This window comes from Dreissena polymorpha, chromosome 11, assembly GCF_020536995.1.
Source record: "Dreissena polymorpha isolate Duluth1 chromosome 11, UMN_Dpol_1.0, whole genome shotgun sequence".
Lineage (NCBI taxonomy): Eukaryota > Metazoa > Mollusca > Bivalvia > Myida > Dreissenidae > Dreissena > Dreissena polymorpha.
In genome coordinates this window covers 14,893,857-14,917,850 of record NC_068365.1, presented here as the reverse complement: position 1 = coordinate 14,917,850, position 23,994 = coordinate 14,893,857, and the positions used below count along the sequence as shown (strand labels likewise).

Sequence of the window (23,994 nt, the reverse complement as noted above, 5' to 3'; positions counted from 1 at the left end):
TTTACATGCGATTATTTTTCCCAATTGAGCCAATTTTGCGAATAATTTTTTTCCCAAAATGGGGGTTTTCACGATGCAAAATTCCCAAAATTCCAGTGTGGCGTATTCCCAAAATGGAGCGGAAAAAGCCTGTAGTAGTAGTAGTAGTAGTAGTAGTAGTAGTAGTAGTAGTAGTAGTAGTAGTAGAAGTAGTAGTAGTAGTAGTAGTAGTAGAGTAGTAGTAGTAGTAGTAGTAGTAGTAGTAGTAGTAGTAGTAGTAGTAGTAGAAGCAGTAGAAGTAGTAGTAGTAGTAGTAGTAGTAGTAGTAGTAGTAGTAGTAGTAGTAGTAGTAGTAGTAGTAGTAGAAGAAGTAGTAGTAGTAGTAGTAGTAGAAGTAGTAGCAGCAGCAGCAGCAGCAGTAGTAGCAGTAGTAGTAGTAGTAGAAGTAGTAGTAGTAGTAGTAGTAGTATGCATTACAAAAATGCAGTTAGCCTTACATTTGGTAAAATTTAAATATATTACAAGGGAGGCAAATCTGTAACAATAAATTTAAACTTATTGCATTTGTTTCCCCTGTAGTGTATTACCTCCCCTGTCCTGCTTATATTTATATTAATCAACAAAATTAAACATAAACACAATATTTAATATACAAAATATACAAAAAATCTCATATTCTGATAATATTTTTACTGATCCACTGTATTTTACTAAAAGGATGATGTTTCATTGGACTGATAATTATAGATTTAGGATTACAGACCAGTTGCTTCAGTAATATTGTTCAGAGTGTGCCCTGTTGGCCGCGTATGCATTCCAGTGCTCCAGCTAGGATTTGAAAAGGGCAGGGGGGCTTTTTTGTTAAAAGGGCACTTTCGACGCGCAGTATATTGTCAAATGGGCACTTTCGACGCGCAGTATTTTGTGAAAAGGGCACGTTCGAGCGCGCGGGTGTTTCTGGAATGCTTCCTATTGCATGTTAATTTATATGTTATAAATAATTGTATTATTTCCATTATTATTAAACCATTCAAATATAATGTCTACAATGAGGATTAAAATAATTACAATGAAATAAGAGATTTATGAATTATCATATGTAAAAAAAAAAAAAAAAAAAATATTTTTTTTTTAGAGGGGGGGGGGGGGGGCAGGGCGGAGGTTCGGGAGGGCAGGGCGCGGCGCCCTTCGATTTAGGCCTAGCTGTGGAGCACTGCATTCTAAAATTATCATTCAAAAAACCATTTTACTATTTCGAGTCACCGTGACCTTGACCTTTGACCTAGTGACCTGAAAATCAATAGGGGTCATCTGCTAGTCATGATCAATGTACCTATGAAGTTTCATGATCCTAGGCACAAGCGTTCTTGAGTTATCGTCTGACAACCACCTGGTGGACGGACAGACCGACTGACATGAGCAAAGCAATATACCCCCCTTCTTCGAAGGGGGGCATAAAAAATGCCATAAAAAGGTAAAATACAACAAAGGGTGTGTTACTTTTGTAAACTGAGTTTACTTTTTTATACAAAAGAAACTTGAACATTTTAAATAGTATATAATAAGCTCACTTTTTGGTTTCTCCATCAAAGGTGAATGTGCACAAGCCAAACTGTATAAGCAGAAAATCACTCGCTCCCTGAAATAGAAAACATAAACTGTAGGATTTTTAATATTAATGTCAGTGTATTGACTAATTAACTAACCTTTCTCTTGTGATATTCACCCTTGCTTTTTTCAGGACCTGCAAGTGCCAGTTTTTATAAATCATCCGCAAAATTTACTGACAGTTTTTTCCTCACCAGTTCCAGTTACTGTCAATGAGGAAAATCAGCATCATTTTCATCCAAAATTTAGGAAATTTATAAATTATGCACAAACGATTTACATAATAAAGCAAGTCAAAATGTGCAACCCAAGAAATCCGAAAAATTATGCCAAGAGTCTGAGGCCGTATGTCACCCCAAGCCCTAGCTTATTGTTCTTTTTTTATAGTCTTTCTAGTTGCCATTTTTGGTAAATACAATGCGAATTAGTATAAAGCAGACAAGGTTTTTTTCTGCTTTGTAAAAAAGGCCGTAAAACGGACCCGAGCCCGAAGCAAACAGACCCAATCCCAAACCGAAATTGTATTTGTTTTTATTAAAGTATATGACTATAATTTATATGATTTTTTCCAGGAAAAGGCCTGATGTGTCAATATTTGTTGATAAAAAATATTTTGTTTATGTTCACCATCTGATTCGGTAATCTTTGCCTCAGATTTGCGTCACTAGACTGGGCAGTCAATGTAACATAGTTATAATCAACATCTGACAACAGTAGGCTGGAGTGAATATTTCATTTAATTATTCTATCTGTGACAGTGATTGGACGTTAATCTGTGTAATTAAAAAAATAGGTAGTTAGAGGCCTGAACTTCTGAACAGTATTTTTAATATTTTTTTCTGTACAGCGATTTTCCTCCTTCTTTATAAAGTACCGGTAAACGGTACTTTCCCAATCGAACGAAAATTCCCAAATTCCCAAAACGGTACTTTCCCAATCGAGCGAAAATTCCCAAATTCCCAATCGGCATCTGGAAAAATCCCAATCAGCGTCCGAATTTTTTCTCAAAACGATAGAAAGTTTCGTAAAAAAACCAACTTTCGGCGAGCGAACAAAGAAAATCGTATAGTTGTGTGTAACCACGCGCTCGATTAATTTCGGGTTTTATTATTCAGCGCATTCAATCAATAGAGTTGTTACTGTTTCCGGTTCTTTTGCCAGGCAGCCAGCGTACTGTTTTACGTCGGTTTGTAACCTTATCGTAGTTTGAAATGAGTCATAATAGCAAATATTATGCCAAAAAACCAATCGGAACCATCAATCACAGGACACATTGACAGCAATAATGATGCTGTGCAGGGAGGGATGCAAGCAACTGAGTGATGATTAAACATCAAAGATTGTTGAAATTTCACAAAAATGAAAGAGAGAGACATTGCTTTAAAAGAGATTAAAACAACTAGTAATTGATTTGGTGTGTTCTTTATAATATTTTGTTATTTATATAAACTTTATAACTTAATGGTCATTAAGGCATGCCTGCAAATGATTATTTAAATGGGTATGTTCAATTAAGTATGAACTGTATGATGTATTCAATAAGACCCAAACTTCACGACGCGATTTTCCCAATTTCAGGATTTCACGACTCGATTTTTCCCAATTTTGAGGTTTTCACGACTCAATTTTTCCCAATCGGACCGGTACGGGTACTTTTCCCAATTGGACAAGGAAAATCGCTGCTGTAATACTTAAAATTTTGAATCACCACTAATTTGCGAAAATTGTATTATGTTTTTATCAGGTTCACTTTCTTGAACATTACAAATTATTCTGACAATGGGAACCAATAAATTCCCTCATCAAAGCTTGCTGTGGTTACATTGCCTGTTGATTAACAATCAATCACACGTTTGTTGATGCAAATCATAAGTAATGGCATTGGCAATTTGTTTCTCCTATGTGACTAGAGATTTTGTATGTGAACTGGAGGAAATCTATCACATCAAAACAAGCAACTTGAGAGTCTTTAACCTAGCATCAAACAGGCAAATGAGTTTAACAACCATGGTGATTGTGAAGGTAGAAACTGATTCAAATTAAGTTAACCGGAATACAAGATTTTCAGTTACCTCTACAAGTTTATGATAACGTTCCTCTGGAGTGTCAAACACAGCGCAATGGGAAGCACCTGCATGATTCAAACCAGTGAATTCCCCATCAATAGCTATGAAGTTACATTCTGTGATAGCCTGCTGTATTTGAGCTAGGCTCTCTTTGAAGTCTGTAATGAATAAAATTAAAATAATTATTTAAAGCATACTTTTCTTATGAGAATATTTTAATGTAAAAAATACTTACAAGTCAATAAACAATCCATCAAATTTATTTAAAATGCAACTTTAGCTGAAACGCTTTACGTAGAGGATTTGTGAGTATTTTTGAGTATGAAAACGATTATCCGAACTACAACTATCCGAAAATATATAGCATAATATAAACATTGCATTTTGATAAAACAGAGCTTAAAAACAATTTAATTTGACATTTAAGTTAAACATAATACTAAATTCAGAATGTTATGTCTGTTGGACACGTGAACGGTAAAGATTAAAAATAAACGCCAACTTTTTTTAGTCACATCCATTCCGTATCGGTTGGATTTCTCTCCCTTGAAATGGCGCGGATCGCTTAGGCTTTTACTTTTAATAATATTTATTCAAATTTACTCTTTTACCATGGTTACTTGAAACATTGGGAACACTATATCGAATTCTATAGTTTCCATGACAGGAATAATGATAATACACCGACAATATAATCAAATGTTATAATAATAAATTAATTTTAATTGATGTAAGCCAATTATTAAAACTTACGCGTAGGCTATGTTTACTTTCATAAACACGACAACGGACTAGGTTATAGGAGTCACACGATGGTTTCTGCTTTCCATGAAATGTTTCTCGTTTAAAGTATAGGTATATATTTAATAATAATTATTTCGGTTATTGAATACAAAATAGATTATTAATACTGAAAGTTATATGTGCTGTACAAATAGCCTGATTTGGCTAAATTACTTCCCAAAAACTGCCTTATTGATATTACCTGTAGGATACCTGTATGATGGTTTTCGGGCTCATATGTAAAGACAACGTCCTTTTAAGCCCTCCGTCATGCGAACTTCATAAAGACCATCTTTGTGTGGGTCCCGCATATTTTATATAACATGATTTGGTGACTGATACAGTAAAGCTCATGCAGATTTTTCAAATTCTGTGCTACCACCGCAGACAAACACATGTGGGCAGACAATTGCGGCAATATTGTTTCTTGTTCGCGGTGTTTTCTCTGCAGTTTCTCTCCTCACAAAAACGCCGCAGACGCTATAACAGAAGTCACCGCGGAATGCTGTGGACTTATCGCAGATTGCGGTGGATGCACAGCGAATCACAGTGGATGTTTGTTATAAGAACATTTCATTTGAGAAAAGCTTCATTATGAAAAGATATAACATTCATGTATACCTTTGTATAATTCGTTGTGAATAAATAAATTCCATTATGATGAATTATAAATTTCTCTATGATATAAAATTGATTGTTTTGTTCTAGTGTTTCCCAATAACGATGAAGAAAAACTTTAAGTATTTATAGCCTGGTGATGTAGATTCACAAAGATAATCGTAATTTAATGTTTCTATTTCTGTGAAAAATAATAAACATGAGGAAATATATTTGAATACAAAATTAAATACCCTACAAAAAAAAAAAAAAAACTCGTGTAGAATAATCTGCGTTTGTGTAACGTTGTACGCCATCTCGAGTCTGTAACACATTGACACATAATCTTTTAACCATCTATCAATTAAAAACACCTGTATGACCATTACAAAAGTAGAATTATTCACACTTATTTCAGTTTGTGTGAGTGTTATCAGTTTGTACCTTCCGCAATTATGTTATTTGTGTTTCAAGGGTGATTAAAGAAATTATTATTTTTACGAGTTGCAAAGACACGAGTGAAAATATAGTTTTTCTATGATCATCCTTGAATTAAAATCGATAATCTACCCAAGCCAACACATTTTATGATATAACACAGTTTACAGTTTACAAATCTGAACACTGATAATCAATCATTTAATCCATTTAATATTAGCCAATACGGTGGGAATCAGAATGAAGCCAAGCTATGTCATTTCAAAATTTGATCGCGGCTTATCAGTGTTAAATTAGCCCGTGGCAATGTGTGTCGCTAAGATAAGACATTGTTCAGATGGTAACTAACATGATAGTTGTTACAACAGAGACCCTACACCACAGATGGTAAACGATATCAGGCTCAAGAAACGTAAAAGCATGCTTTATTAAAGTGTTCATACATGTGTAAAATAAGCTAGAATAAGATGGTATCGGGCCAGTTTTGGAGTTGTATTAATAATGTTAGTAAAGGTATTATACAATTTGTCTTAATGAGTTCCTACAAATGTAATAGGAAATTTCGCACATGTTATTAATATCAGTTTTTTTTTATTGATCCCGGCTCCATTGAATGTGTGTTACATGTATAATAAAATAATAATAATGAAAATGATAATAATAATAATAATAAAATTAATAATATGCGCTATGATATCTATATATTCAAAAGATAAATACATGTTTGTATATTTAAAATCTACTGCGAGATTAAATAGTTAAGGTCACGGTGTAACGCCGCGGATCGTCACCGCGGACCACGGTGGACGAATGCCTGCTGTGTTTTTTGCCCAAGTAAATTACCTTCGCGATGGCCTGACAGGACGATCATCGCGGACCGGTGAAACTCTGATGTCCGCAGCAATTCCTAACAAAAACGCGTTCGCGGTCACACCGCAGAAATTGAATACTGACTAAGAGCTGTACTGTAAGTGTGTATTTAGTATAGTTTACTGTAAAGATATTTAACAGCACATTTTCATTTAGTACTCGTACAACCTTTTTTCTAGCCAGTGTTTATCTAAGCGTTTTTTGAAACTATTCAGGGCTTCCCCTTCTCAAAATAAAATGCACTTTTTAACAAAATGCGCTTTAAAAAGTGTATTTTTTCTGCATTTTTACCGAAAAGTGTATTTTTTTGAACTTTTTTCATAATTAAGTGCACTAAAGTGCATTTTTATTGTATTTTAATTATCTTTAAGTGCATTTTACTGTTCTTTTAGTGTATCTTCTGTAGACAAAGTGCATCTTTTTATGCAATAAGTGCATTTTTTTTAATGAAGTGCATTTTTTGTGCATATAAGTGTATCTTCTGATTTGAAAAAAAATATTCTTTCTGTGAATATTTCTCAGGTTGAGTTTTGCTGATCAGAAAAGAGATAAGAGATTAGCCATCATAAACATTAACCTCTATCAGTGCTCCATCTAAGCCTAACACAGGGGTGTTTATAGACTTTTGATTGGCTCAGGCACCATCTATTTGGAAAAAAGTCACTTTGATTGGCTGCAGCACAAGACGTGGGAAGTTATATTCTGAAAACAATTGGGTTGCAGCAACTTAAATTGAGCTAAATTTTTGGTATAATTGAGCATTATTAAGACTTATAACTCTAGTGTCAAATGACTTGAAATGCTTTCAGCATGAAGTATTGTGTGATGATAACAATGTGTATTTTCTACAATGTGTAAATCAACAATAAGTTTGTTGCAAAAAAGATTGAAAGTGGGTTGTTAAAGTGATATGGTCTCATAGTTCAGAAACATCCGTTTTTTTTGGAATACTGAAGAACAGCTGTAACAGGTTTGTATTTTCATTTCTGCATCTCTTTTTTATTTTAATAATTATGATCATTATAATATTTATGTATTGTCACTGGGAAATGTAAATGGATAAGTAAATGTAATGCAATTATAGGGAAAAAAAACATTTGAATTATTATGGCTGTTTTTTATGGTTATTGTCATCTTAAATTTTATTTATACCTATTTTGTGTCTTTACTGAACATATTTTCCCCCATATTTAATAAGAACTTTTATATTTTGAATATGAAGGTTAAACCCCAAGGTGAAATTAACATTGATCGGAGGATCCATTGGAAGGAATGTGCATCATTGCCAGCAAAAAAGGGAGCAAAAGGAGGACTACCTGATGTATGGACATTTATTCCAGGTTTTACTCTGCACAAGCAGGCCAGCTTGAGGGGAACAGGAGTGGGAAACCACGCCCTGTAGTGTCCTTGACCAAGAAAAGCTGGATTTGTTGAGAGGTAAAACTATATTACAATAAAGGTTATTGCATTTTAAAGGTGTCACACTTCCAACCAGTCCACACAGCCAAATGAGACCACATAATTATATTAGTTCATTTATAAACAGTATTTTCTACCAAACGTTTTTTCTTTAAATTATTTATGAAAGGCGTTAATTCACATGTCAGATTAAAATAATGCAAAAATAAACAAACAAAAACAACAACCCAACAAACTTGTTCTGATTTAAAATTTATGATTTTAATAACAATAGTTTACAACAAGATTACCATAACAGCAATATTTATTACTTACATTATAAAATATATTTCAGGACCTGATCTCAAATTAGATCATTCATGAGACGCGCCTCGCAAAGGACATGACAGTTGTTTTCAGACCTGATCAGCTGGTGAACTGCTCTATGAAGGATGGTTTATGAATGCATTCTTTGTAAGAAACAGTGTATAACAACAAATATAGTGACAGGGGCTAAGCTGCTAAATATTGTTTGCTTGTATGCATTGATTTTCTTTGGAAATTAAAAACAACCTGTACTGGCTCTCAGAAGGACATATTTTAGCGCGAAAATGAACAAAAACGGAAGATCTTAAAAATAACATATAGATTTCATGAATACGGTTCATTTATCATATATTAGGATCCAGAATATGATTGAATTAAATGTGCTGGTTTTGTCCATATAAAAAAGGGATTTGGAATTAATGTAATTAATAAAAATCTAGTTTATGATAGGTAAAACATTTCAGCTTAAGGAGGGGAAAACTTTTGTATTTCTGAAGCGGAAACTACCTGTAGTCGGCTGATAATCAGAGCGGAGAAAAATCACTGGTATGAGCTTGATAAGTTGTTAATTCTAGATATGCAATAGCCGGTTTGAATCCTTTCTTTAATGTAAATATCTAACCTTTGTTTTTGTTATCCCCTGCCAGAGGCGGAGGGATATTGTTTTGGCGTTGTCTGTCAGTGCGGCACTTTTGTGTCCAGAGCCATATCTTGGAAGTGCTTTGGCGGATTTCATTGAAACTTCGTATGAGTATATATATGCATAAGAAGATGATGCACGCCAAATGGCATTGTACACCATCTGTTAAAAATAGAGTTATGGCCCTTTTCTACTTGAAAAAATGCTTTTTACTATAGGCACTTTTGTGTCCGGAGCCATATCTTGGAAGTGCTTTGGCGGATTTCATTGAAACTTGGTATGAGTATATATATGCATAAGAGGATGATGCACGCCAAATGGCATTGTACACCATCTGTTAAAAACAGAGTTATGGCCCTTTGTATCTTGAAAAAATGCTTTTTACTATAGGCACTTTTGTGTCCGGAGCCATATCTTGGAAGTGCTTTGGCGGATTTCATTGAAACTTGGTATGAGTATATATATGCATAAGAGGATGATGCACACCAAATGGCATTGTATACCATCTGTTAAAAACAGAGTTATGGCCCGTTGTATCTTGAAAAAATGCTTTTTACTATAGGCACTTTTGTGTCCGGAGCCATATCTTGGAAGTGCTTTGGCAGATTTCATTGAAACTTGGTACGAGTATATATCCCCCGCCAGAGGCGGAGGGATATTGTTTTGGCGTTGTCCGGCTGTCCGTCCGTCTGTCCATCACTTTTGTGTCCGGAGCCATATCTTGGAAGTGCTTTTGCGGATTTCATTGAAACTTGGTATAAGTATATATATTGATAATAGGATGATGCACGCCAAATGGCATTGTACACCATCTGATAATAACAAAGTTATGGCCCTTTGTATCTTCAAAAAAATGCTTTTTTAGTGTCAAATATAACACTTTTGTGTCCAGAAGTATATAGGCGGGGGATATCAATTCAACGAATTTGCTTGTTTTTTAAGCTTTAACATTCTAATAAAAGTGTTTACTTATCTAATGAATTGAACTTTTTTTTTTATGCATGTATTTACACAAACCTTTCATATAAAGAATGAATGTTGGCTTCAAAATGCTGGTATTTTTTTTAAGTTGGTTAATTTTTAAGAATATTAATTTGAAGTGATTAAAAATACACTTGAGCGTATAATATGCTTAAAAAATTCAGTTCCCATACTAAATAAAGTGTATTATTTGTATGACTGAAAATGCACTCAAGTGTATTAATGCGCTTAAAAAATTCACTTAATACTGTACTTTGGTGTATTATTTGAATCACTGAAAATGCACTCAAGTGTATTAATGCGCTTAGAAAAATTCACTTTCAATTCTGTAAGGTGTATTATTTGTATCACCAGAAATGTACTCAAGTGTATAAAATTAATGCGCTTACAAAAATTCACTTTCAATACTCAATGAAGTGTTTTATTTGTATGACTGGAAATGCACTCAAGTGTATTAATGCGCTTAAAAAAATCACTTTTAATACTCCATGAAATACTCCATATTATTTGTATGAGTTAAAATACACTCAAGTGTATTGATGCACTTGAAAGATTACTTAAGTTACTGATAAGTGTATTATTTGTTTGACTGGAAATGCACTCAAGTGTATTAATGCGCTTAAAAAATTCGCTTTTAATTCTGTAATGTGTATTATTTAAATGACTGGAAATGCACTCCAGTGTATTAATGCGCTTCAAAAAAAAAATCACTTTGACCATGAAGTGTATTATTTGTATGTCTTAAAATACACTCAAGTGTATAAATGCGCTTGAAAATTAACTTAAGCGCACTTATTAACATAATAAACGCACTTAAGTGTATTATTATGTCGAAAAAATACACTTATGTGTATAAACACACTAGTTTAATGTGTTTTTTTAACAGAATAAAATGCACTTGTTAAGCAAAAAATACGGTGCCAATAACATGCGCATTAAATGTGCATTAAATGCGCATTTAGTACACCTTTTCGATAAGGGCATCTACAACTGGTTGGGGTAAACTGTTTAATAAGTTAATAACTCTGTAGGAGAATTGGTTCAGTGAAAATGAAAATGCACATCTTGGTTTTTCAAGTTTCAGGGAGTGTCCTTATCTGATAAATTTTGAGGTAGTCAAAAACTTTTCAACAGGGCCATTGTCAAGACCCTTCACAAGCTAAAATTTGTCTGAATCATATCCCCTCAGTGTCTTCTGTATGCTAGTGTTGGTAGCTTAATTCAGTTCTTTTCGTCTGGTGTGGTATGTTAGATATGTTAGTTGGAACAAGTTTTGTCGCTCTCATTTAGACCTGTTCAATGCTCTCAATATCCTAATAGAGGTGTGGGTGCCAATCTACAAATTCCAGGACGGTGTGTCCTCACTAATGCAGTGTAAAGTGTCAAGAAGCAGTAATTATCAAGATAACCAAAAGACCCTTTTATAAGTTCTAGTATACTGTTGGCTTGATTTATCTTCTTGTTTATATGTTGATTCAGTGTCATTGTTTGTTGTTTTTATAAAATGAAGGATGTAAATAAACATTTTTTTCCTGCTGAATAAAGTGTTTGCCTTTTCGTGTTTATGTAAGGTATGTATGGTAAAAAAATCAAGTCTGTATAGGAAGTTGATATATGTTTTATTTTCCTTAGACTGTTCAGTCCTTTATTGCCCTTTTTTTGACGTGCTCCAGTACTGAAGATGTCTTAGTGCATGACAACATCATCATCATGGAGCTTCTGCACTTTAACAAAAGGTTTATAATAGGTGTGTGGTGAAAAAATTGGCTTGATGAATCACACATGCTTATGTGGCATAACACTTAATTTCTGCTTATAGTTATGGTATTTTCTTTTTCAAGGAAGTCTATTATAACTATAAATGACTGTAGGTCAAAAGTGCCATCCCGAATAATTACCATAGCATGCCTCATATATACTCTGTCTGTTCTTTATTTTAAAAATCTCTAAATGCCTGTGGTGTCTGTCTTTTCAGAATAAATATGGATAACACATTAGGGACATCACAACCCACCATCAACAGCAATAACAGCAATGCCATAGATGAAGACTTCCTATGTGGCTGCTGTTTTGACCTCATGGTGCAGCCTACGACCCTGACATGCGGTCACAGTTTCTGCCGTCTCTGCATTGCAAACTGGTACCTCACTTCCAAAAAACTGGAATGTCCACAGTGTCGAAGTGCGTGGACTGGAAATCCGCAGATCAACATATCTCTCAAGTATGCATAGTTCATGTTATGTTCAGATGAGTTGTGTTCATTGAAAGTGTTTGTCCATTCAATTTCCTTTTTGTATGTAGGAATAAAAAGTTAAGTCGTTAATAATCATACATTTATAATTACAAAATAGCTTTTATTTTGCATACTGAATAATAATTGTTTTGCAATTTAACAAGCTCATATATTACATGGCTTGTGTTGTCAATGTTCTTCAAATTTAATTCAATAGAAGGCAAGATTATTTAAATCTTAGTAAGTAAATCATCATATTCACAGGAACTTGGCATTTACTTATAGAGTGAAGGTTACCAGTTAAGTACATGTCATTTTATGCACTTATTTATTGGTCCTTTCAAACAGGAACCTGTTGAACAGAATGCACACAGAATCAGTCTCAGAACGTGAAAAAGAGGTGCTAACAACAGAAGCCAAAGAAAAGATCTCAAAGTTCGAAGCCGCATTGAACAACAACAGTGACAGCGAGTCCTCCAAAGCTCAGGGGCAGGGATTCTGTGGAGGGATCTGTTTTGCGTTATCAGTGCTTGTGGTATGGGGCTAAGGCATTCTAACCTTAGATGTAACTTGCATTAACTAAGCTCTGATAAGTGAATTGTCATGTTTTGTCATGTCCAATTTCATGTTTTCATTCTTACTTACCAGATCATGTACTTTACCATGTATAGCACATAACTATGTACATGTCATGGAACTGGAAGTCTGTTCAGACTTAAGATAGTGTTTCATATTTTCTTACATCAGATAGTGTACCTGTCGTGGTACTGGCGCAGTTCAGACCAGGACCTGCTGGTACACAAGCCCCTCAACAAGTGGACGGTGGAGGACGTTGATCAGTGGTTCAGAGATATGGGGGCTTGGACATCCCAGTATGTGGCAGTCGTCAGGGAGAAAAATATCAGTAAGTAACAAGTCTCTGACTGGTATCTATGGATTTCATTGAATGGGTAGTTGAAGTGAGTTGAAGTTTGAATATAAGTCGCCTGGCTGACCCAGTATTTGACAGGCGTGAACATCAGTAAGTAACTTAGTGCTTTGTGGTTATAATCATGATATAGAATGAATATTTCTTGGCATTTAGTACCGATAGTAGTTTTAATACAACAGGTTTCTGGGCATCAAAGCATGCAACGGTTGTGGGGGAGATTAACATTTAAAAGCTGATGTGATTTTATATGGAGTGACAAAGTGATATGAGGTTGGTATGTCTGGATGTCTTGAAAGAAAGTTTGGGTGATGCTCAGTAGGACGCCTGAATGTATTGACATGTGACAGTCATGAGAGAGAAAAGTCAGCAATACGCCATGTTGATATTAAGAGTAACCGATTGGTTCATTGTTTTAGAGTTACAAGAATGACTAAAACTGAGCGTTTTATAGTTGATAGAATTACTCTACACGTTTATTGCAGCTACTTGCAGTTCAAACCATTTATGGTGACAACATGAGATTTGTAAATAAAACCTGTTATGTGTGCCTGATTTCAGGTGGCAATTTGATGTTTGAGTTTGATGAAAAAACTCTGATCTCCACATTCAACATTTCTGACCCGCTTCACACAAAGGCACTGTTCAACGCAATATCAACTGTGCAAGTGAAGGGTGTTAAGCCAGCTTCAAATATCTGGGAATTTAAGGTATAATAGGTCTAACTAAAATAGTTTAAATGCGAAAATAAATCATTATTTGAATTTTGTTATATATGCTGTTTTGGTAAAACATAATTGTGAATAATTGCCTATAACCATATTTCAAGTTAGAAACTAAACATCTGCAGACAGATACTACACAGGCTAATCTAGGATGACACTTTACGCACATGCTTTTTACATTTTCAGTCGCTGTACCCGGGTTGGGCGTTGTTGCTTTTATACGGAATGAAAGACTATCCCCGCAGCAGTCTAATGTATCTGTATTTCTTTGAGTATGAGACGATGTTCCTGCCGTTTGTTCACGTTGTCTGTCCTACCTCTGAAGGTGCTCCAAAATACGACTTTAAAGATGTTGTAAGTTGTTTGCTGCAGCTTTTAAGTTATGGTTTACCAGTGGTGTAGTTTCTCATAACACAATATTATGTGACGTTGAAATAAGATATCAATCTTGGAATTAATAGAGCCTTTTCAACAGTGAATTTTATGCACATTTACTTGTTGTATTTATTTATTTAGACAAATTATAAATAAAATAGGCAATTGCATATATAATTGTATCATTTCAATTGATTTTTCTGCAAAAATGGATGTTTGATTCCATGGGTGCATGAGCAGTCTTGGTTTGATCTATGTTGAGGGAGCAATTCTTTACATCTGTTCCATTTGACTAATCATCTTTTCTTGATCTCCAATTTGTTAACCAAGATTTATCTGATACCACTTCGCGTATTGACTTCACACAAATTCACATTATAATCTTTGCATCACTTAAAGTGACTTTTTCACAAAATTTGGCTTGTATTGAAGTCTGTCGTTAAATGCTTGAAATTGATAAATGTAAACATTGGAAAATATAAAACAAGAATAAAATTAAAGAAAGAAAAAAAGTTATGTCAATTGGGCTCGAACCACTGACCCTTTGGTGTAAAAGTTTAACACTTGCACCACTCAGCCATCAGTGCTCACATCATACTTTATATAAGTAATCCTCTTTATGTTACAAAATAAAACAATCATAGATGTGTTTCGACTTCTTGTAGACATCTTTTATGCATAGTGTAACAAAATAAGGTCCAGACTCTTCAAAAATACACGTACAATGACGCCTGATTTAGTCATATTGAATACCTATTTAGGTCATTGTGAATAATATGAGCCACGTTCTGATAAAACTGGGCTTAATGCATGTGCGTAAAGTGTCATCCCAGATTAGCCTGTGTAGTCAGCACAGGCTAATCAGGGACGACACTTTCCGCTTAAACTAGATTTTCAGTAAGGAGAGACTTCCTTGAAACTAAAAATACCATAAAAGCGGAAAGTGTCGTCCCTGATTAGCCTGTGCGGACTGCACAGGCTAATCTTGGACGACACTTTACGCACATGCATTATGACCAGCTTTCACCTAGTCCTAAGGGTCTTCGAATAACTTTCATTGTTTTCCTCCATCATCCAGGTGCTTGCTATCAAACTTTCGACAGAATTTTTACGTGCCGCTGATATATGATAATAATTTCCAAACTGAAAGTACCGCGAAGCGTGTTTTTTTCAAGGTTCTTGTATCATACGCATCAAATTTAATGATTTGTGTCAAGTTGAAAATGGTTGAGTTTTCAATATGATTAATGTTATAATTCTTTCTAAACTTTTGAATTGGGTGAAAGAGGCAAATATGCAGCTTATTTGGGGCACTGTGACATGTATAATCAAACATGTATAATAAAAGAAGCAGATATGCCCTTGTGATATCAAGGTGGAGATTATAAGTTGCACTTTATGTACTGATATTATTCCAGCCCCCGCCTCTGACCTCGGTTCAGTGGGCGGAGTTTATTCCCAAGCTGATCTTCCTGCCGTACATGCTAGTTGGTGAGTTCACGTGGGACTGGCTGGACATCCACTGGTGGACTGCACGATTCATCCTCGCCAACTGCATCCTCACCACTTTCCTCGAGGCAAACTATGTGGCCATGTACATACGGGGGGAAGAGCAGTTCAGGTCAGTTACAAAACGCCATAGAGTTGAGCTTCAAATATTTGTGTGTCATTACTTGAATATATAATTTTTAAACCTTTGATTCATATATCTAAACTTCTTTTCCAAGCAAATTACTGTCCTGATTGCCACTAATACCAAAATATATAGAGAATACTAGGTTAGCGTTGAATACAGAGAAGTTTATGTTGCGAGGCTTAGAACGCCGGGACCGCGAGCCTTGGCGAGCGCTTTCGGTGTTCAAGCCGAGCAACATAAACTTCTCTGTATTCAACGCTAATCCTAGTATTCTATTTATCCCAATTGATTTTTTTCAACGTGACATTTAACATAAATAGATTTAATAACCTTAACAATAATTTTAATTCATTCTTAAAAGCGCTTAAAATCTAACGAATGTAACCATGCGTAGTGATATAGAATGTATTTGTTGTTGCGCAAAATAGTCTTTAAAAATGTTCACACAAAAACTGTAATAGAAGAAAAAATATCACCATATGCCTCGATTCAATTTTACACAGCATGAAAATTGTTACACATTATGACCGCCAAAAGATTTTACTTTAATATAATTCATTTTATTTTCAAAGAAAATGATCAAAATCCAATATGGCAATTATTGCTCCTGGCTAAATGATGTCGATGTCAACATACATGTACATGTAGATTAACACACAGTCGTTCTAAACATAAATTATTTAAAAAAAACCCTATACTCGCCTTATTTTTACATGGACGCTGCAGATTTTGATGGCGTCTAGATCTAGCCTTCACATCCTGTAGTTTGTGACCCAACACAAGATAATCCGTCATAATTCTATTAAACTTTGAAACACTTGTTGCAAACGGGTTATTCTTACTGAATAGACTTTCTTTGATAAAATAACAAAGACAAAGTTTATTCATAAAAGAAAGTACTCTTACGTTACCTTAAATCCAAAAGCAAAACAATTCGAATAGACTACTGAACCAAAGTACACACCCATCAGTATGTTGTACACACACAATTTCACATCCAAATAGGCATGCACATTCTGAAAATCAATAACACGAATAAGCTAGATCTACATGTAGATCTAAATCCTTCGTCTCACCGGTTCCATCCCAGGTAAGTAGTCCATAGAATATGCACTTTTTATGCCCCCCTTCGAAGAAGAGGGGGTATATTGCTTTGCTCATGTCGGTCGGTCGGTCTGTCGGTCGGTCGGTCTGTCCGTCCACCAGGTGGTTGTCAGACGATAACTCAAGAAGGCTTGGGCCTAGGATCATGAAACTTCATAGGTACATTGATCATGACTCGCAGATGACCCCTAAAGATTTTGAGGTCACTAGGTCAAAGGTCAAGGTCACAGTGACCAGAAATAGTAAAATGGTTTTTGAATGATAACTCAAGAACGCATACGCCTAGGATCATGAAACTTCATGGGTAGATTGATCATGACTTGCAGATGACCCCTATTGATTTTGAGGTCACTAGGTCAAAGGTCAAGGTCACGGTGACCCGAAATAGTAAAATGGTTTCCGGATGATAACTCAAGAACGCATACGCCTAGGATCATGAAACTTCATAGGTAGATTGATCATGACTCGCAGATGACTCCTATTAATTTTGAGGTCACTAGGTCAAAGGTCAAGGTCACGGTGACCCGAAATAGTAAAATGGTTTTCGGATGATAACTCAAGAACGCATACGTCTAGGATCATGAAACTTCATAGGTAGATTGATCATGACTTGCAGATGAACCCTATTGATTTTGAGGTCACAAGGCCAAAGGTCAAGGTCACGGTGACCCGAAATAGTAAAATGATTTTCGGATGATAACTCAAGAACGGTTTTGCATAGGATCATGACACTTCATAGGTACATTGATCGTGACTCGCAGATAACCCCTATTGATTTTCAGGTCACTAGGTCAAAGGTCAAGGTCACAGTGGCAAAAATCGTATTCACACAATGGCTGCCACTACAACGGACAGCCCATATGGGGGGCATGCATGTTTTACAAACAGCCCTTGTTCATAATTACATCCAGGATAAATTTACACGAAAAAATGCGCGTTTTCCATGATTTATTCCCAGACATCGCATACTAGTTTCGTGTACACCAAAAGATGACATCACATATTTTTGGAAAATGACGCAATAAGTATGTCATTTTATGACGCCATCAATCAGCTGATTCATTATACGGATGGTGAAAAAATTATGTCCCTTGACTAGATCTGAAGATTGAAGGTCGTATAATTTTAAAGCTAAGGTTTTCTCGACTCTAGAGATTTGTTATGAAAAATCATTCAGTGGAAGAATAAAAAGAAGTCCGAGCAAGCAACAGGTATATTCAACAAGGTGGGATACAGTCTAGTTTATTCCATTAGGTGTTATACCATCAATGTTGGTATAAAAATGAGATAAAAAGCATATCTTATATGCTATTTTGGAAAAGGGAGAGTCATAATTTTTTTTAAACAATATTAGATTATTATGCCCTTAATGATAACTTTACATTTCATTTTCATAAGATATACAATATTTCCGGGAAACATATAACAGTAATTCCCCTTGCATATTAATGATTTTGTTTGTGCGTTTTTTTCTGGACGGTCTCCAGAATCATGATAATAAATTGGTGAATATTTGAGAAACTTAACTCTTCCAGTGCTGGAACCGAATTTTGAAGGCCTTTGCAAACAGTTTGGATCCAGATGAGACGCCACAGAACGTGGCGTCTCATCAGGATCCAAACTGTTTGCAATTCTGATAGTATTCTTTGAAAAAAAATAAAGAAAATGCTAATTTTAGAAATTCAGCAGACAACATTTTTGCAGACGACAAATTCCCAGCATGCAAAGGGTTAAGTCTCACTAGATAATCATGGATTAAATATATATAAATACGTCAGTTTAAATGATTGGCCATTTGAAGATAGCGCAAGTGATCTTGTCTCTTTTTGTCTTAATTGCGGGACCCTGAATTGTAAATAATATGTCAATTATTTTAAGACTAAACAGGTTGTATATACCTTTGTTAACTCCCAAATAAAACCAATAAAGACACTTCCCTTCTTTCAATACCCTCCTGTATGCCTATTATAATTTTGTTAATTGATGGCAGCTGCTATCCAAACAATGATTGAAGAAAGAAATTATCTTGCACTAAACCAAAAATGCGAGTTTGCGCTTATAAATGTTTTGAAAATTTCTTGTCCACAAATTTAGATTGTCTGGGTATGCAAACAAACGCGGGGAGCCAATTGACAGGTGCTGTTTGTCCGAACACTACTTACAAATACTTGTTGCAGAATGAAAGATTGTATGTTTCTTACGTTATGTATGCTCTTTTTTGTATTGCAGAAGCCTGACTGGGGAGTTGAAACGAGTGCTCAAGAGTTACCTATCGCTGGGAATATTCATCCTTATTTGGCCTGTAGTTCCATCCATTGTGTGTGACGTCTTTTTCTATGTAGCCCTGTACTTTTCTCCATACCAAACAGGGGAGGCAATTTATAAATTATGGAGAAGATAGTTTTAAGAGTTACTGTTACTTGTCCACTTTGTACTGCATAATATATCCTGGGATGTAAACTACCAGTATAAAGTACCCTGAAGGCATTAACATAAGGAATGTTGTGCAGATTGTTAATATTTTTGATAAATCTGAATTTATTCTATAGTTAATTGCTTGATTTTACATGCCAATACTCAGCAGCCAAATGTTGAATAGTGCAGCATTTTGATTGTATGCCTAGCGACATATTTCTAATGGCCACTGTGTTCTTTCTTTTTTGGGGGGCAAATTTTTCTGTTAAACCTACTTCCCCATGTCATCAAGTATTTCAAACAGTGCATATTCAGCAGTTTATCTTCCTACAATAACATGTACTGGTTACTATTACTTCTGAATGTTCTGTTTGATGTCATTAACTGCCTTGATGGTGTTCTGGGAAATCCCACATGATTTTCATATGCAAACACATCCTTTAAACTATTTCATTTACATGGTTATGTAGTCAATGTTTGCGTAATCTTGCTTTTAGAATGCCATCAGAAACAGGGTGCTGGTTTTGTGAACTTCTCTTTTGATGTTAAATTCTAATGACATGACATTATAACTGCATTGGTTAGGGTACTACTCATGCTCAAATATATTCTTGTTCACAAGTATTTTTTTAAAATCATAATTGTATTGTTTGAATCTTAATTCATGTTAAATTGTATTCATTTCATTTGTTTTTTATCGTTAAATAATCGTCCACACATTGAGATCAAATTTACATGAAATGTTTCCACTGTATAAGAAACTTACCAAAAGTCTAGGACTTAATAGCAAAGTAAAACAAGAGAAGATATAACATTATCAGATTGTTTATTTTATTAGCGACATTTCTTCTTTTGATACCAAAATATTTATGCATTCATAAAATTATCTTTATATTTCCTTCTTCAATACATTATCAAATGTAATGAAGGAGAAAGCTGTTGGTAACAATTGATAACTAGTTATGAAGTTTTACACACACACAAATATTTGTGTACATGTATTTTACTCAATGATTTATGTCAAGTCCACTTGCAAGCAGCTCAATATATGGCTGTTCAGTGTGCGCCTGTCTGTCAATTAGCATCTAGACTGTAACTTAATCATTCAGCATGCAATTGTGAATAACCATTAATGTTCTTTATGTGTGGATGGCATGTTGTGTTCAAGACCCTTTCCATGACTCAAAGGTCGATGTCACTCTTAGAGGTCAAGTCAAACAAGAGCATATGGCAGATGCTAAGACATCATTCTTCGTGCAATTTTACAACAACTGTAACACATGTTCACATGTGGAGACATTGTTTCACAAATAAAAGACGTGTTCCTAGCTCAAAGATCAAGGTCACACTCAGAGGTTTAATGACAAATTATGTATAAACTAGCTTGTGCATCATGGAACGTCATCAGTCAATCTGGACATGTTAAAACAGCTGAACTGAAACATATCTCTTTTGCTCAAAGGTCTAGGGAACACTAGGAGGTTAAAGATCAAATATGGAGATGTCCCAACATAGTTTTTGGTCAGGCAATTTTAAAGCAAATTTCCACTGTTTGGTGACTTATTGTTGCTTGCAAGGCATGTACCCCTAGCTCAAATGTCAATATCATACTAACTTAATTTCAGTGCTCAAAATATGGTATAATATTTTAAAATTACAACACTTTATGCACATGCCTTAAACCTGGTTTCCAATGAAGTGCTTCATATCTTGTTAATAAATAATGGGTCTGTTTCATTGATGTAATATCAATAACTTTCCCTGAATGTAAATCCAACGTTGATATTTTGCAATACTATTTCATATCAACAGACACATGTGGGCTGTGCACATGCATGTTATGTCTTATGAACTTTTAATTTATTTATTTTGTAATAATTTTTGATAGCTTGCATATATTATAGTAGATACATTAGTTTTCTTATTTTCTGTATATTTGATAGCTTTTTGAAAGTCCTCTTCAGGTAAAACCAAGAGTGGACTAAAGGTTAACCTTTGTCCATCCGTCTGTCTGCGTGTCTGTCTTAATCTGGATCCTTTGATAACCAAAAAAGGTTTAACAATAAATGTGATCGCTATGGGTACAGAAATACCTGAAAACGGACAAATCTGGACACTGCGATAACTCAAAAATACCTTAAGCAAGAATTTTGAAACACAGTATGTGGGTAAAAGGCCATGGAGAGAAAATGCAGGTTTTTTGTTGAACATAATTTGTGATTGATATGGTTACAGAAATAAGGGAATATTGTCCAACAATTTTGGATCCTGCGATAACTAAAAAAGTACTGAACTTAGGTTGATAAAACTTGGTATATTGATTTTATTGGGAATGTTGGCGTTTTTGCAGTTTTTTTGTCAAACAAAAATTGTGGTTGCGATGGTTACAGAAATTATTGAAAACTAAAATCAAAGTCCTGCGACAAATCATAAAGAACTTAAGCTAGGTTAATGAAAATCCATCTAAGATATAGGGCCGTATGGGGAATTTTCACATTGATTCATGGTAAGTCGGTCAAAAGAGTTGTTGCAATTGTTACAAATATAAGTGAAAACGAAGATCTTGATCTGTGACAACTCAAAAAGTACTTGAGCTTACTCCAACAAAATTGACTCTGTAGCGGATTGATGTTTGTCAATGAAAAAAGCTCTTATTTATAATACATTAGACTTTAGTATTTATTTATATTAAGCTATAAGATGTTAACTTTGTATGGACTTTATTATAATGCCTTTTTTTCAAATGCAAGGTGCGTGGATAATTTAATGTTAAATGATTCTTACTGATATAAAAACAATTATTACAGATTATTCATTTCCATTATTGTGTTGTACTTAAATTTCATACCATTGTATGAACATTACACATGTGTATTGGAGGCATTTGCTTGAAAGTTGTTAAGCTTTGATAAGCTGTTCAGCTTAAGCTATGTTCATAAAAGTTCTTAAAAACTTATTACAATCAGTCATTTTTGATCATCAGTCACCCCAAATATTCAACAAAATATTCCAACATGGAATTTGTTCACCATAGTACATGTAATAACAATTAATTTTTGCATAAAAATATAAAGTAATAAATCTTTAAAAAAAAATCACTAATGTTTAAATTTTGGTAAGCACAAAGGCTTTTGGTGAATGCTGTCCAACTGTTTTGAATTAGTTCAAGTTCTTGATATGTACAGGTCAGAATTAAGTAAGGTGGATGGTATATGATAATTATCATCACAAATGTGTACGTGTTTATGTATTGAAGTAAGTGGTGTTGATGCTGAACCAAATGTATTTCCTTACAAAATGACTGATAGTCTGACAATGTATGCCTCCTGACAACGTATCCCTCCTGACAAAGTATGCCTCCTGACATTGTATCCCTCCTGACAAAGTATGCCTCCTGACAATGTATGCCTCCTGACAATGTATGCCTCCTGACAATGTATGCCTCCTGACAATGTATTCCCCCTGACGATGTAAGCCTCCTGACGATGTATGCCTCCTGATGATGTATGCCTCCCGACAATGTATGCCTCCTGACAATGTATGCCTCCTGACAATGTATGCCTCCTGACAATGTATGCCTCCTGACAATGTATGCCTCATGACGATGTATGCCTCCTGACGATGTATGCTTCCTGACAATGTATGCCCCCTGACACTGTATGCCTCCTGACAATCTATGCCTCTTGACTATGTATGACACATGACAATGTATGCCTCTGATGATGTATGCCTCCTGGACAATCTATGCCTCCTGACAATCTATGCCTCCTGACAATGTTTGCCTCCTGACAATGTATGTATGCCTCCTGACAATGTATGCCTCCTTACGATGTATGCCTCCTGACAATGTATGCCTCCTGACAATGTATGCCTCCTGACAATGTATGCCTCCTTAGGTTGTATGCCTTCTGATGATGTATGTTTCCTGACAATGTATGCCTCCTGACAATGTATCCCTCCTGACAATGTATCCCTCCTGACAATGTATGCCTCAAGATTTTACAGGTAACAACAATACTTTGAATGAAGACTCACCATGAACATTATGAACATATTCTCCTAAATTTAACATTTGAAACCATACGATATATGTCCTGGTGCATCAGCTTTCAGTGAAGAAACTGCATATGATTTAAAAATGGATGTTCCATAAATGCAATGTAAACCATAAGACAGCGAACAAGAACTGTTTCTTTTAACAATTTAATAAAAACAAAACACCAGATAATCACAAAATGTGACATGTTATCAGCCTCTATCTGTGAATTTAAACACTTAAGAACTGCATTACTTTTTATGCTGAATTAAAACAATTTCAGCACCATGGCCAAATATTCTCTTTTTAGCTCAACTCAGAGGTTGAGATTCCTCGGCTGAGCCCTGAGAAGATTGGTCATCTTATGAATGATCTCAAATCTCAGCTAAAGGAATATTCACAAATTCTTCCTAAAACTCAGGGTTGAGTCGGACTATGCACAAACATGTGAACATACAATTTAGCAGGATGGTGAAGCTTATCTAAAAAATTGAGAAAAAATCTCTAAGTTGAGTCAGAATAATTGCTTAAGTATTTTGGTGATGCTTCCCCAATTAGACGATTGTCTTTACTACCAAATAAAATGATTTACATATCAGATATTTCATTGTTTACTAACAGTCTAGGATGGCAACCTATCAACCCTTAATTGAAATATTGTATATCTGTTCTTTCATCATTTTGATATGGGAAAACACTTAACTTGTATTAATATTTTGATATTATTCAAAAAACGAATCTAATAAACACAAACATATTGTTTCAAAATGACTATATACAACATTATTAACTTTTGCACAGCATCTTTTGCTCATTTTTTTAAACGCTATTTCCTCTTAGATAAATCTCAATTTC

The 23,994-nt window shown here is 34.8% G+C and overlaps 3 protein-coding genes across 8 annotated transcripts in view; 1 reads left to right on the top strand and 2 right to left on the bottom strand.

Annotated features, from left to right (window-relative positions):
- The window catches only part of LOC127851885 (poly(A)-specific ribonuclease PARN-like), a 66,651-nt gene extending 62,371 nt beyond the window's left edge, over positions 1–4,280 (bottom strand). For all 3 annotated transcript variants that reach the window (XM_052385832.1, XM_052385834.1, XM_052385835.1), the window contains exons 1-3: positions 4,156–4,280; positions 3,660–3,811; positions 1,551–1,618 (exon numbers count right to left, since the gene is read on the bottom strand). In XM_052385832.1, the coding sequence (XP_052241792.1) occupies positions 1,551–1,618; positions 3,660–3,811; positions 4,156–4,174 (239 nt within the window). In that variant the 5' untranslated portion in view covers positions 4,175–4,280. The remainder of the gene's footprint in view (positions 1–1,550; positions 1,619–3,659; positions 3,812–4,155) is intronic.
- Positions 1–23,994, bottom strand: part of LOC127851887 (uncharacterized) — a 116,881-nt gene that overhangs the window by 29,757 nt on the left and 63,130 nt on the right. The gene's annotated exons all lie outside the window — the stretch shown is intronic.
- Positions 4,368–22,059, top strand: LOC127851886 (bifunctional apoptosis regulator-like). Of its 4 annotated transcripts, XM_052385839.1 has the most exons (12): positions 6,186–6,438; positions 6,864–7,311; positions 7,564–7,778; positions 8,095–8,213; positions 8,531–8,612; positions 11,663–11,908; positions 12,269–12,455; positions 12,668–12,824; positions 13,410–13,558; positions 13,760–13,927; positions 15,367–15,569; positions 18,918–22,059. In XM_052385839.1, exons 6-12 carry the CDS (start codon positions 11,670–11,672, stop codon positions 19,087–19,089), a joined length of 1,275 nt encoding a protein of 424 aa, XP_052241799.1. In that variant the 5' UTR covers positions 6,186–6,438; positions 6,864–7,311; positions 7,564–7,778; positions 8,095–8,213; positions 8,531–8,612; positions 11,663–11,669; the 3' UTR covers positions 19,090–22,059. The 4 variants fall into 4 exon arrangements, with proteins under 4 accessions (XP_052241798.1, XP_052241797.1, XP_052241796.1 ...); XM_052385837.1 differs by lacking the exons at positions 6,186–6,438; positions 8,531–8,612 and adding an exon at positions 4,380–4,508; XM_052385836.1 differs by lacking the exon at positions 8,531–8,612 and having other exon boundaries at positions 6,185–6,438.